Raw genomic sequence first — 14,750 nt, forward strand, 5'->3', positions numbered from 1 at the left:
GATTTTCTTTCTTTCGTATCATTGCCCATAAATGCAGACTGGTGTATTTAAATAATATTTCACCAAAAATTTACAGCTTTGATGTAAAGATTTTCTTAGCCAAACACCCATGGCTAGAGAGGCTGTGAGGCACCACTGCAACTTCACTTTGTAACTTCCAAGTAAAGTGTATGGGGATCGACTTTTCGCAGCTTGTTGCTGCAGACTCTCTTTGAACAACACAATATGTTTCCTATTTAATGATCTGCTGATGCTTATGGATGATGTACTTCCATGAGTGGTGCTATATGTATCTGAATAGAAAGCAAAACAGAGTAAGGCTCTGATACTCGTCTTTATCTATATAATAAAAGACATACACTTTGAAAGAACAAAACAGAGCCAAAAGTGAAATGACGTCTAAGGAATTCTCCATATGCATAAGATCGTAGAGCTCAAATACGGGACACAGGTAAAGAACAACTGCATCTCCATACAAAAACTAGTTTTACAAGATACCTTTATTTGTTCTAACAGATTTATTCCTGAAACAGAAAGGTCAAGAACTTGAAAGAGTTTTCGAGGCAAATTTCTTTCAGTAGGATCAAACTGTGAAACCTACCCTTAAAGAATTAGAATAACCAAATCAGACACAAAGGTCAAAGAATTTAGAAATTTCTTATGCACCTTTAAGAGGTGCATTTCAGTAAGTGGGGATCAAAATTCCAAATTCATCCCTAAAGAATTGAGGGCAACAAACTCTCAGCTGTTACCAATGCATAGGGTGAGTGCAGTCACAAAACTCAACCTGTCACCCTAAACATATAAACTCTTAGATAAATATCAAGAACAACAGCTAAATAACCAAACCGTCCGACTACATCATGAAGGAAGACACAACAACATTCATCTCCAAGGATCAAATTTTAAAAGACCAAATACAGTTTGAAAGAAGCAGATTGAAAAGATAAGTCCACACCTTTGTTAGTTCAGTAAAATCTGTCAGTTCAGAAACCCTTCGTACGTGCCGAGCTTAATGTCCGCAAGAGTGCTGAAGCTAGGAGGATCAGATCTGCCTTTCCTATGCTGAATCAAGGAGAATAATTTCTTCATCCCATCCACAGCCTAAAGTTCCAAGCACATTAACGATTTCCTCGATCCTCGAGTTCGCAAAATTGCCAATTGTGAACTTCTCAACAGATCCCTTCACTTCAATAAGACTATGACCAGCCTCCTTCTTTAAACCACAACTCTTCAGCATTTTTCTTGCCTCTGCTACACTATCCCACTTCTCGTCTGAAGCATATAAGTTTGATAACAAAACATAAGGCGAAGTAGAAACTGGTTGAAGCTGTAGGAGCTTCTTAGCCATTCTTTCCCCAATTACAACATCACCATGCAGCCGACAAGCTGAAAGTAAGCAACCTAAAACAACTGAATCATTCCCAAAGGGATACCTTTGCATGTGTTCTTCAGCATCTTTCAGTCTCCCAGCTCGTCCTAGTAAATCAATGAGGCAAGAGAAATGTTCAATGTCGGGAGTAACCCCATAAATCTCGTTCATAGTATTGAAGTAATATAGGCCCTCATCTACAAGCCCTGCATGATTGCAAGCGATTAAAAGTCCGAGAAATGTGACAGAATCAGGCTTTAAACCATCACTCATCATCTCCTTGAATAATTTCATAACTTTTTTCCCATGGCCATGGTTAGCAAATGCAGCAATGACACTATTCCATGAGACAAGGTTACGAAAAGTCATTAGCCTAAAAGTTGTATATGCGTACTGGATACAGCCACATTTAGCATACATGTTGACAAGGGCATTGACAACACCAATATCCACACTTGAGCTTTTTCTAATAAGATGAGCATGTATTTGCCGCCCAAATTGCAGCGAACCCATGCCAGCACATGCAGAAAGCAGACTAGCATAGGTAAACTCATCAGGCCCTCCATCAAAATATTCCACCATCTCTCTAAAAACAACCAAGGCCTTAGAATGATCATCACAACGAGAACAAGCAGCAATAAGAGTATTCCATGAAATGACATCTTTCTCTTTGATTGATCTGAAAATTTTGTCAGCTTCATTTAGCAAGTTCAAATTTGAGTACATTGTCATTATTATATTGCCTATAAAGGCAGTCCCATCAAGTTTGAGCTTGATTGTTTGGCTATGCAATTGCATTCCTTTCCCCAAATCATGTGCAGTATTGCAGGTTCCCAATAAGCCGACAAAGGTAAAGCGGTCCGGAACCAACCCTTGTTCGCACATACTTCTGTAGACTTCAAATGCTTTCTCTCTTTGATTACTTTCTACCAAACCCATTATGATTGTGTTGTAAGAGACATCAGTAAGACTAGGTGTCAATGCAAAAACTGATAGAGCATCACTACATTGACCATTTTTCATGTACATTGAAATCAGAGAGTTGGACACAAACGAAATGGACGAACACCCTAATTTGATAGACTGGGAATGTATTTGTCTACCAAGTTTCAAGGCCAAGAGGTTAGCACATGAGCTAAGAGCACTAGCAAGGACAAATTCATTGGGCTCTAGTGGCATTTGGGAGTAGAGGCTGATAGCCATAAGGTGTTTCCCATCTTGATCATAACCAGCGATCATGGCCGACCAGGTAACGAGATTTCTTTTGGACATCTCATTAAAAATCTGACTGGCAAAGTTAATATTTCCACACTTGGCATACATGTTGAGGATGTGATTGGATATGAGAACATCACCCTGTAAGCCTGACTTGATTGCAGCTGCATGAAGAGAGAGTCCATAATGGAATCCCTTGGTCTTAGAACAATGATGCAATAGTGAACCAAGAATTTCTGGTACCATTTACCATACACGAAGGGAAGTTCTCATGTACTAATACATCTCTTGTATCAAAAAGGTCTTCACTCAAGCAAATAAACCTGCACGAAAGGTTCAGCAAATAAGGGCAGAGGACAAAAGCAAAACCGTTCATAATTATAATTATAACTAATTCAAAAAAAGTACAAGTTTTTGTTGAGGAATTGACAAAATGCACAACAACAATGTGAAGATATTTTTTATCTTTGTTCAATTAATTAATAGTTGAGTAAATAATTAGTTAGTCTGTTATAAATCAAGTTAGTTAGTTAGAATCTTAACTAGCAACTTAACTCTTCACTTAGTGGGTCTATATAAACAGATTCTTGTACATGTGTATTGAATTGAATCAATAGAGAAAAGCTTCCACAAATTACTCTCTCTATCTTCTTCTTCATTACTTTGATATTCTCTATCTTCTTCTTCATTACTTTGTTATGGTATCAGAGCAGTTTTGAGCTCAATTTACATCTGTAACAAACAATTCTTCTTCTCCATTGATGCCGACTTCATCCATGGCAGATGGAATCAATTTACCGACAGATTCGGCGGCAAGACCAGGATCTGTAGCACTTATCGATTATCACCATCCTTTGTATTTGAGTGCATCGAATGGACCAGGTTCATTGCCGGTAGGGATACAACTTGTTGGAATGGAGAACTACATGTTGTGGACTCGAGCAATGAAGATCGCACTTATAGGAAGAAACAAATTGGGTTTCGTTGACGGATCGATCACTAGATCGACATATGGATCTGCTTTTGAACACCTTTGGGATCGTTGTAATGCTATTGTTGTCTCGTGGTTGACGGGCAATGTTAGTCGCGATCTACTAAGTGGTATTCTATTTCGATCAGATGCACATCTGATCTGGAAGGAACTTGAAGAAAGGTTTAATAAGATCAATGGATCGAGGTTGTATGCGCTACACAAGGAAATTTTCACGTTAACACAAGGGACACATCCAGTCTCTGTTTTCTATTGTAAGCTCAAGGATCTATGGGATGAGTATGATTCGATGATGCCTCCTCCTGCGTGTAATTGTGAAAAATCAAAGGATTATCTTGCTCAACTTCAATATCAAAGGCTGCTACAATTCTTAATGGGGCTGAATGATAGTTACAATCAAGCTCGAAGCCAAATTCTCTTGAAATCGAAAATGTTGAGTGTTAACCAGGCATATGCCTTAATTGTGCAGGATGAAAGTCAAAAATTAGCTGCTATCAATACATCCACTTCATATGAAGCTGCATCAACTGTTTTTTTTACTTCAAAGAACTCAGGATCTAAGAAGAAGAATTGGAACTCTGTTTGTGATTTTTGTCACATGAAAGGACATTCAAGAGAAGATTGTTTCAAATTAATGAAGTGTGATCATTGTGGAAAGACAGGACACTTAATTGGGAAATGCTACCAACTGATAGGATATCCTGCTGATTACAAATTCAAAGGGAAAAATGTTCAAGCTAACCTTGTTAATGTTCAGCAGGAAGGGCAGGTGACTATCTCTGAAGATCAATACAAGGAATATGCTATATGGAAGCAGATGAGGGATAAAGCTTCAACGTCTGAGGCTAGTGCCAATATGACAGGTAAGTGCTTCACGGACTCATACACTAATTGGATAGTAGACTCTGGAGCATCTAATCATATAATTGGGAATAAACATCTGTTAGTGGATGATGGTACAATAGGTAGTGCAGGGAGTGTACAGTTACCTACTGGAGAATCTGCTAAAATCAGTCACACTGGAAATTATTCACTATCAGGAGGTGATTCTCTTAAAGATGTTCTTTGTGTGCCTACTTTTAAGTTCAACCTGATGTCGGTTTCAAAAGTGACAAAAGATATGAACTGTTGTGTTAAGTTCTACCCTGAACACTGTGTGTTTCAGGATCTTTGCACTGGGAGAGTGAAGGTGACTGGTAGGGAGCAAGATGGACTTTACATACTGAACACAAGAAACAATGATCATTCCATGACTGAAGGGAAGTCCATGAATGTATCTAGACCACTTCCTGATCTATGGCATAGAAGGCTAGGACATGTTCCCATGGCAGTTTTAAGAAGAATGCCGGTTTTTCATAATATCACTTCGTTTCAGTTACATCATTGTGATGTTTGTCCCTTATCTAGACAAACAAGGTTGCCTTTTCCTGTTAGTAGTAGTAGTACTGCGGATGTTTTTCATTTGATTCATTTGGATGTATGGGGACCTTATCATGTTGAAACTCACAATGGTATGAAATACTTTCTCACTTTGGTTGATGATCACACTAGATGGACTTGGATTTTTTTGCTTCGATTGAAGTCTGATGTTTCTACCATTCTTAAAACTTTTATTAATATGGTTGCCACTCAATTTGGGAAAAGAATTAAGTCTTTCCGATCAGACAATGGTTCAGAGTTCTTTAACCAATCTTGTTCCAGTTTATTCCTACAAAATGGTATTATTCATCAAAGCTCCTGCCCTTATACTCCTCAACAGAATGGAGTGGTGGAAAGGAAGCATAAACATATATTAGAAACGGCTAGAGCAATCCGATTTCTGTCATGTTTGCCATTGAACTTTTGGGGTCATTGTATTGAAGCAGCTGTTTATGTCATTAATAGAATACCTTCATCAGTGCTACAAAATCGATCACCTTTTGAGATGCTTCATGGTCGTGATCCTTCTCTAGCTCACATGAGGGTAATTGGATGTCTTTGTTATGCCTCTGCATTGCCTAGACAAGATAAGTTTGCCCCTAGAGCTATCAAGTCAATCATGCTAGGCTATGCTGCTCATCAAAAAGGATATAAGTTGTATAATTTGGTTAGTAAGTCTATTTTCATCAGTAGGGATGTGATATTCTATGAGGACATTTTTCCTTTTTCTCAACCATCTTCAGTTCCACCTGTGTTTGGTTCTGCTGCAAAACCCTCTGATGAATATTCTCAGCTTCTTCCTATTTGTATTACTCCAATTGGAGCACATGAACTACCTTCTGATGACCAGCATATTGAAACAGATACTGCAGTTGCGTCTTCTTACAATGGTGTTGATAGTGCTATAGCTACTGATAGTCACGAGTCTGACCCTTCTTTACATGGAACTCATGCTGATGAGCCTCTTCCTAATTCTCATTCAGCACCTCTAAGAAAGTCTACAAGACAATCTAAACCTCCCACATGGATGCAAGACTATGTGAGTAAATCATCAGGAGCTCATGCTTGTATTTATCCTCTTTCTGCTGTGTTGGGGTACACAAAATTGAGTTCTAAGTATCAGGCTTATCTTGCTCAAATGTCTGCTGATAGTGAACCTACATCTTTCAAGGAGGCTGCAAAGGATCCTAGATGGATAGAAGCAATGCAGTCTGAGATAAAAGCTTTAGAGGAAAATTCCACTTGGATTGTTGTTGATCTTCCTCCGGGCAAGAAGGCTATTGGTTGTAAATGGGTCTATAAGATCAAATATAAATCTACTCGCGAAGTGGAAAGATTCAAAGCTCGACTAGTTGCCAAAGGTTACAATCAAAAAGAAGGGCTTGACTATCAAGAAACTTTTTCACCAGTGGTGAAAATGGTGACGGTGAGGACAGTGATTGCTATTGCTGCTATGCAAAGGTGGGATATTCATCAAATGGATGTCTATAATGCTTTCTTACACGGGGACTTACATGAAGAGGTATACATGGACCTGCCTTTAGGTTTTTCCGGTGATAACAGACATCAAGTTTGCAAATTGTCAAAGTCACTATATGGCCTCAAACAGGCATCTCGACAATGGAATATCAAGTTAACCACTGCCTTGACCAGCTCAGGATTCATTCAGAGTCAGTTCGACTATTCTCTGTTCACTAAGAAGTCTGGCCCTCACATTGTCATTGTTTTAGTCAATGTTGATGATTTGTTGATCACTGGAAGCGATGGAGATTTAATACAAGCAACTAAAGATCATTTACAGCTCAGTTTCAAGATCAAGGACTTGGGAGATTTGAAATATTTTCTTGGCATTGAATTTGCCAGAAACAAAGATGGAATTTTAATGCATCAACGGAAATATGCTGTTGAACTTATTAGTGATTTAGGTTTCACTGGTGCTAAACCATTTCAAACACCATTGGAAGTCAATAAGAAGCTCACTTCTTTTGAGTTTGATCAACATATGCAGGATGATACAGATCATTTATTAAGTGATCCAGGTGAATATCAACGATTAATAGGCAGACTTCTTTACTTGACTATTACTCGACCAGACATTGCCTTTGCAGTGCAATATCTTAGTCAGTATATGCATTCTCCTAAAGTCTCTCACATGGTTGCTGCAACAAGGGTTATCAAATACGTCAAACAGTCTCCAGGTCTGGGTGTGTTTATGTCAGCTCATGCTTCTTCTTGTCTCACTGCCTATTGTGATGCTGATTGGGCAGCTTGTATCGACACAAGAAAGTCAGTTACTGGTTTCTTAATAAAGCTTGGTGATTCTCCTATCTCGTGGAAATCAAAGAAACAATCTACCATATCTAGAAGTTCAGCTGAGGCTGAATATAGAAGCCTAGCTTCTACCGTAGCTGAAGTAGTCTGGCTTACTGGTTTGCTCAAGGAAATTGGCGTCATTTTTCCTGGTCCTGTGTCTATGTTTTGTGACGGTAAATCAGCTATACAAATTGCTACGAATCCTGTTTTCCATGAGCGTACAAAGCATATTGACATTGATTGTCATTTTATCCGCGAAAAAGTCCAGCTCGGCCTAGTGAAATTGATCCATATTTCTACCAATGAACAACAAGCTGACATTTTCACTAAAGGTCTTGGTGTTCCTCAGCATACTTATTTGGTATCCAAGCTAGGCATGAAGAACATCTTCATGGCTCCTAGCTTGAGGGGGGATGTTGAGGAATTGACAAAATGCACAACAACAATGTGAAGATACTTTTTATCTTTGTTCAATTAATTAATAGTTGAGTAAATAATTAGTTAGTCTGTTATAAATCAAGTTAGTTAGTTAGAATCTTAACTAGCAACTTAACTCTTCACTTAGTGGGTCTATATAAACAGATTCTTGTACATGTGTATTGAATTGAATCAATAGAGAAAAGCTTCCACAAATTACTCTCTCTATCTTCTTCTTCATTACTTTGATATTCTCTATCTTCTTCTTCATTACTTTGTTAGTTTTTCTTTCATCATCAGGCCAATAACATAGAAGTTTCACATATATGTGAATATTACAAAAACACCCATCACATAAAAGAACATTATATTTTATCTAGCAAAACCACTTACTCGCTCCTTCTGTGTAACCTACTCATATTCTTTCTCTATATTGTTCTCAAAATTAGCTTCACATTGGCATTAACTCCAAAACTAGTCCTGTTTTCCTCTTTATCTTCGCCAAACAACATAAAACTCGGAAAAGAAAATAATAACATAATTAAAAAAAAAAAGAAGCAAAAGACAGCCTAGTGAAGAAGGAAAGACAAAAGGAGAGGTACATGGAGAAGTGGAAAATGTTGCAAATCGGAGTCATTTCAACTTTATGAAGCTTACAACAACTAAGAGGTTTATCAAAAAGAAGTGCTCTTTACCACATGAATGTCATTTTTTCACTTGGCAAATAAAACTTCAATTCACACCTCCTCAAAGTTTCTTGTTATTTTTTAAGATCTAAAAAATTGGCTCTAGTAGCTTCTACATTTCTATAAACAACAATTTAACCAAAAAAGCAAAAGCAAATCAATCATCTTACTATTTCATTCAAGACGAGTAACCAAACCAAACAACACAAGTTCTTTGAAACAGAGGACTTGTGCAACTTGACAAACTAACTGTATAAAATGCACAAGCAATATATACATAGCTCTTTTACATAACATATAGATAAATTAACTGCACTTCATCTTCATAAACATACAAGTTATGTGGTCATTATTAAATTACCTACAAAGTAAGGTGGAACAAGAACTCAACTTGGGCCATTATTGAATTTCCTCCTCCTCTTCTTTTTAGCTACAATCCAGACAAGTTTGATAACCAAAAATCCTAATCTTGCATCATCATCTCAAGCACAGATTTGGAATTATCTTTTTGCTAATGTTTGTATACATTATTTATCTCCCTTGTTTCCATTCCCCCTTCAATTCTTAAAACACAAAAGAACAAAAAATATGAGAAGTTTCCTCTAAACATTCGAAAACCAGATCTGTATTAAATAGCAAGGATATATATGCATATCCAACTCTCACACATGTGGACTAATTCCACGGTGTATCTGTCACCTCACACTAGCAACAAGTACCTCTGTCCAACAAAGCTAGGACAAATGAGACTCTGCTGGAATATGAACCTAAGATGATTCTCAACTCAATTCATTGACCACTACGCAACACCTTGGCTGCAAATCCTCCATTATACTATCTTATCAATTTTACTAAACTTATCAAATATACCCCCAATGTCCCCCAATTTCTACAAAATCTACCCATAAAATGATGACTTGATTAACAAAATCAAAACACTAACACAAAAAAATATAAAATGTGTAGATATAATTACACGCTTCATTCAACAATTTTCCTATTTCAGTTAAAAATTAGTCGAATTGAGTCTGAAACGGAGCAGGAACAAAAATTAATGGAGGAAAAATTCGAAGTAGTATATGAAATACCTCTTCTGGTGAAACCTATCAGCAATTTACAGGATGATTGATAAGACTCTGCTCTTCTTCAACTTCCGTCAATGGCTATCCAAATTCAATAATTGAAATTGCCGCCGGTATTTCAACTTCCGTGGCTATAAAATTGCCGCCGGTATTTAGTAATCGGTAAAATTGGACAATAGAGTTGAATAATAATTAAGTAAAGTAAAAAAATCAAAATTTCGCAAATAGCCACTAAAATAATCATAATTAGGCTATAATTATAGTTTGTTAATATCTATTCATAGTTATATATTATATTTGTCGAATTGTATACGTGTATTCGTCGACTTATTGTATATGTGTCACTGATATACATGTGAGCGAGATTGAGAGAGAAAGGATAGAGATGAGCGAGATTGTGAGACAAAGCATAGAGACCAGCGAGATACGATAGAGGGGGGAGAAAAGCGAATTGTATTTGTATATCTGTCGTATAAATATATATATAAAATTTGTTTTTGTACATGCATATAAGAGGAGAGAGACGAGAGAGAGGAAGAGAGGAGAGATGCAAACATAATTATAAATAAAATAAAATTGTAAATAGTAATTAATGAAAATTATAATTATATTAGTTAATTAACTAGTAAGTATTTACTTATTGGTGTAATTTCCTCAAAACTATATTTAGTCCTTTTTCTTAAATGGAAAAAAAAGTATAGTCATCCACAAAATTTAAGTTAATTACTTTTGTCTATTTATTTACTTTTATATTTATATCTATAGAAATATCAATTATCATAAAATAACTTGTAACCTAGTGTATATGGAGTATACATCTACGGTGTCATCAATTGCATATTCAATTCTTTAAAGAACACATTCTTGGATTCTATATACTCCTTCCGTTTTAAAAAGGATGACCTAATTTTTTTTTTGGAACAGAGTTTTAAAAAAGAAAGATTTTTTAATTTTGTGGTCCTTTAATCTTGTAGGCTTAAACATGTCACGTGGAAATTAAAGTTAAATTGTTGCCAAAAAAGAAAAGAGATCATTCTTTTTTAAACAAAAAAAAAATATAAACAGTTTTTTTGAAACGAAGAGAGTAATATTTACATCGTATTTCATATATTTACAAGGTATCATGATTTACTATTTTCAAAAAATAAAAGACTTTTTAGTTCTCTAAATTATCTTTTATGTTATATATTATACAAACATGATATCATAAAAGATTAGTTCATTTCAAAATATATATATATATACTTGTATAATATAATAAAAAAACTTAACATTTGTTCTGTAAGTTTTAGTTATTAACTAGCTTCTTTCATATGACTAATATTATTCTGAATAAGTTTGAAGTTTTTTCAACACAATTGTTATATCAATTAGGTAAATTATTGTTTATTTTTTATTATTCTCATGTATCTTAGTTTACATTTCGTTTAAGTACCTGAGATAGAGATCATATTGGTGTAAAATTTGATTTTATAAACTTTTACAAATTATATTTTTGTCATTGCAAGGTCTTCATCCCCCAACATTCAAGCCTAAAATTTAAAATACAAAGGAAGGAGTTGATGAAGAAGATGAAGTTTACGGTTATAGAGTTACTATGATTTATGATTTGTTTATTTTAGAAACACTTATCAGAGTTGATACGCAAGGATCATATAAATCGGTTTGATTTGTTAATTATTCATCAAATAATGAAATAACTTACACCTTTAATTGTGTATCCCGACTTTCAAAGTCAATGGATATATGTATCTCACGAAAAATGATACATGTATATCAAGGCCGAAATATTTGAAATTTAAGATACGAAAGAAGGAATTAATGAAGAAATGAAGTTTGCAATTACAGAATTACTATGATTGATGATTTCATTATTTTAGAAAAACTTGTTAATGCTGATAAGCAAAGATCATGTCCTTTAATCAAGGAAATAAGTGATACCTCTTTCGTTCAAAGTTATAAATTGTGTATCGCGACTTTTAAAATTAAATTTAAATTGTGTATCACGACTTTTAAAATTAAATTTAAATTGTGTATCTCGACTTTTAAAATCACTGGATACATGTATCTCGTGAATAATTGTACATGTATCTCAATTACTTATTATCTAATTAAGAAAATCAGTTACAACTAATTAATGTAAATAAATGAAATATCTCGATCTTAAAAGTGGACAAATACATGTATATCGCGTATTCAAATTAATGTATCCTAGGAATGAAATATAAAAAAAAAATATTTAAAACTATCAAAAATCTTAATAATTAAGACCTAATTACTAGGATTTATGTAGTTTGGCCATATATGAAGGGCTAGAAGGGCATAATTATATGGAAAAATTACATATATTTACATTTTAAAAAATAATTACTGATTTTAGCGATATTTTTTATTTATTACCATTTATAACAATATTGTGACAAATCTAATATGTATTAAAAGTGTATGCAATATATTTGAATTATAATTGTTTTCGAAATATATTATGTTTGTTTGGTAAAAAATTGTCACATTGTATTATAAGTGTATTAAAATGTATGGTAAATGTATTATCCATCATTAAAACTTGTATTATATGTGAATAATCAATTGTTCTTTGTAATATGTATTAAACTTGTATTATAAATGAATTAAAAGTGGTCAAGTGGAAAAAAAATTATTACTATAAATGGTAAATATTTTTTTATAGGAAATATTGTACATAATGGCAAATTAATAAATCAAATTAATTGATATAACCACCCTTTGATTTAATTGTGTCCCGTAGCAAACTGTTTGCAGCCACCTCTTTCCCTCAAACTCTCGCTCGCCACCCTCCTTTCTTGCTCCATCTCTCGCTCGCTTCCTCTCACTTTTATACAACACACAAGTGTATAAATTTTGTTTCTATTTGTATAAAGCAGAGGAAATTGTATAAATACATATATTTTTGTTCCCCTCTCTCCCCTCTCCCAAATTTCGCTCGCCACTCTACCTAATATCGCTCGCCACGTCGCATCTCTCACTTATACAAACAGAAGCGAAATGTATAAATTGTGTTTCTGTTTGTACATAGCGAGAGAAAATTGTTTATACACATGTAAATACATATATTTTCGTCCTATACACTTATAATTATACAATAAAAGTACTCCTCTGCCCAGTTTCTTTTGCCTTTTTCTCTTTTTCATTTTATATAAATTCAAATTGTATATAATTTTTCTCTTTCTCGTTTTATACAATTCGATTCAATTGTATATTCCCTGTCCAAGTCTCTTTTGCCTTTCTCTCTTTCACATTTTATACAAATTCAAATTATATATAATTGTTCTATATACTTATAATTATACAATTCGTTTTATACACTTCGTTTTATACAATTCTCTGTCTTCTCTTTTTCGTTTTACACACTTTGTTTTATATAATTCGCTTCAACTGTATACGTATAACGAATTATACATTTATATATTTTCTATGGAATGTAATTATGCAAACTTTACTATAGTATACAAATATAAATTTTATATTTACTGTATATGAAAGTTACCCTTTTTTTTATTATATTATACTTACGTAAGTTCCCTAATTATATTCAATAAAACGATGGGCCAAAACTGTACAGTCTGGTCCAAGAAAAAGTAAATAGTTTAACCTATAGTAATTTCATTATTTTTTAATATGTTATCAATTACTAGTACTTGTCGATCATGGAACAAAAAAGTGAGTTTGTCTTGTATTTATCCGTTTGTTTGGTACAGTATACATAAATAATATCGTATTAAAAATAATTGAGATTAGTAATATTGAAATTAATTATGATGAAATTATGTTTTACACTATTTAATTAGCTAATACATATGTTAGTTGTACACTGAAAATTTTATTAAACAAATACTACCACAATTAATTACATGTATTGTTTTTTTATTAATACATACTATCAAAAAAATGAATGTAGCCTTTTTCAATATACTTTTTTCCAAAATGAATCTTCATTTTTTTTAGTTTTTTACTCAGCGTTTGATATTTATATTTGAGTCTGATCAAATTTAAAGTCGCACCATAATCAAATATGAGTGTTTGATATCCACATTTATGGTTGACCAAATTAACATTCGCACCAGAAAGTCTCATAACCAAATATGAATTCGCATCAGAAAATTCGTTATTAGGGTAAAGCGCTCCCTAACAAAAATAATTATGTATTTAGGCGGAGTTGAACCTGAGACTTTTGATTAAAAGTAAAAAGGATACTTACCGCTCTGTCATAACACCGAATGATAAATGAATCTTTACTTTACTTACCTCTCAAGTTTATCAATTGTACCACTTTTTGAATCTGAAGTTTAGGGGCTTCATAGGCAACTCATATGTTATATGATTCTTGTTGTCTGAGAATAACTTTAAGAAAATAAATCAAAAAAATTATAAATAAATTACCTAAAATATTATAGAGTTATTTTATTCTATTAAAATTGTTAGTCAACAAAGAAAGTAATTAGTCATTCTATGTCTTGTGTAAAAACAAAAAGAGAGGACTAAATTCCAAAAATATAAATTGTACACTCTGTGAAAAAAGAAAATAATTAATTTTTGGTTTTTAATTTGCAAAAAGTAACTTTTGGTGATTTTGATGTGTAAGGAAGTCAAAGACAATTAGATCATAATCCAAAAATAATAAGTAATTCAACAAATTGATAGTGTCCTAATTACTAATTTATTTGGAGATAATTTTAGCAAACCAAGAAAAGATAAAATAATTTTACTTATTATGTCCTCAATTAATTACTTTAAAAAAGATATAATCTTTTGAAAATTTTAAAGTTTTAATCCATCAATTTCATAATTAACAGGAGTAAAATAGTAAGTTCACTATATTTATACTTGACTTCTTAATAATTGTGTCAATTCAAAAGTAAACAAATAATTAGGAACAGAGGAAGTAATAATAAGATTCACAGACCTATTTCCTGGTCATCTAATTACACTAAATATATTATTTTTATTATCGACAAATTAAGAGATCATATTTCTATTTTAAAAAAATGCCTACTACTACTTGGATTAAGATAGAAAATTCAAACTATTAAGCACTTAAATTCCAATCAAGAAAAAGTTATTTGAATATATTTTTGCTAAAAGTTTGGACACAACTTTTCGTCAATTCAAGCATTATATATGACCATTGAGAGTGGAAATCTACCAAACAAACTATAATTAAAGATTTCTTCAATCAATCTTAAAGCAATTTAATTTTTAAGTAACTTTAAAATTGT

General features: G+C 33.3%; 1 protein-coding gene across 3 annotated transcripts; it reads right to left on the reverse strand.

The window, feature by feature from the left end:
* Positions 1 to 18: 18 nt before the first annotated feature.
* LOC101262128 (pentatricopeptide repeat-containing protein At4g33170-like) lies at positions 19 to 9,958 on the reverse strand. 3 transcript variants are annotated; one of them, XM_069286704.1, is made up of 4 exons: positions 9,502 to 9,725; positions 8,805 to 8,976; positions 959 to 2,910; positions 19 to 293 (listed from the first exon to the last, which is right to left on the reverse strand). In XM_069286704.1, exon 3 carries the CDS (start codon positions 2,831 to 2,833, stop codon positions 1,061 to 1,063), a length of 1,773 nt encoding a protein of 590 aa, XP_069142805.1. In that variant the 5' UTR covers positions 2,834 to 2,910; positions 8,805 to 8,976; positions 9,502 to 9,725; the 3' UTR covers positions 19 to 293; positions 959 to 1,060. The 3 variants fall into 3 exon arrangements, with proteins under 3 accessions (XP_069142805.1, XP_004242825.2, XP_004242826.2); XM_004242777.5 differs by having other exon boundaries at positions 8,775 to 8,976; XM_004242778.5 differs by lacking the exon at positions 8,805 to 8,976 and having other exon boundaries at positions 9,502 to 9,958.
* Positions 9,959 to 14,750: the final 4,792 nt, after the last annotated feature.

This window comes from Solanum lycopersicum, chromosome 7, assembly GCF_036512215.1.
Source record: "Solanum lycopersicum chromosome 7, SLM_r2.1".
In the NCBI taxonomy this organism is placed as follows: domain Eukaryota; kingdom Viridiplantae; phylum Streptophyta; class Magnoliopsida; order Solanales; family Solanaceae; genus Solanum; species Solanum lycopersicum.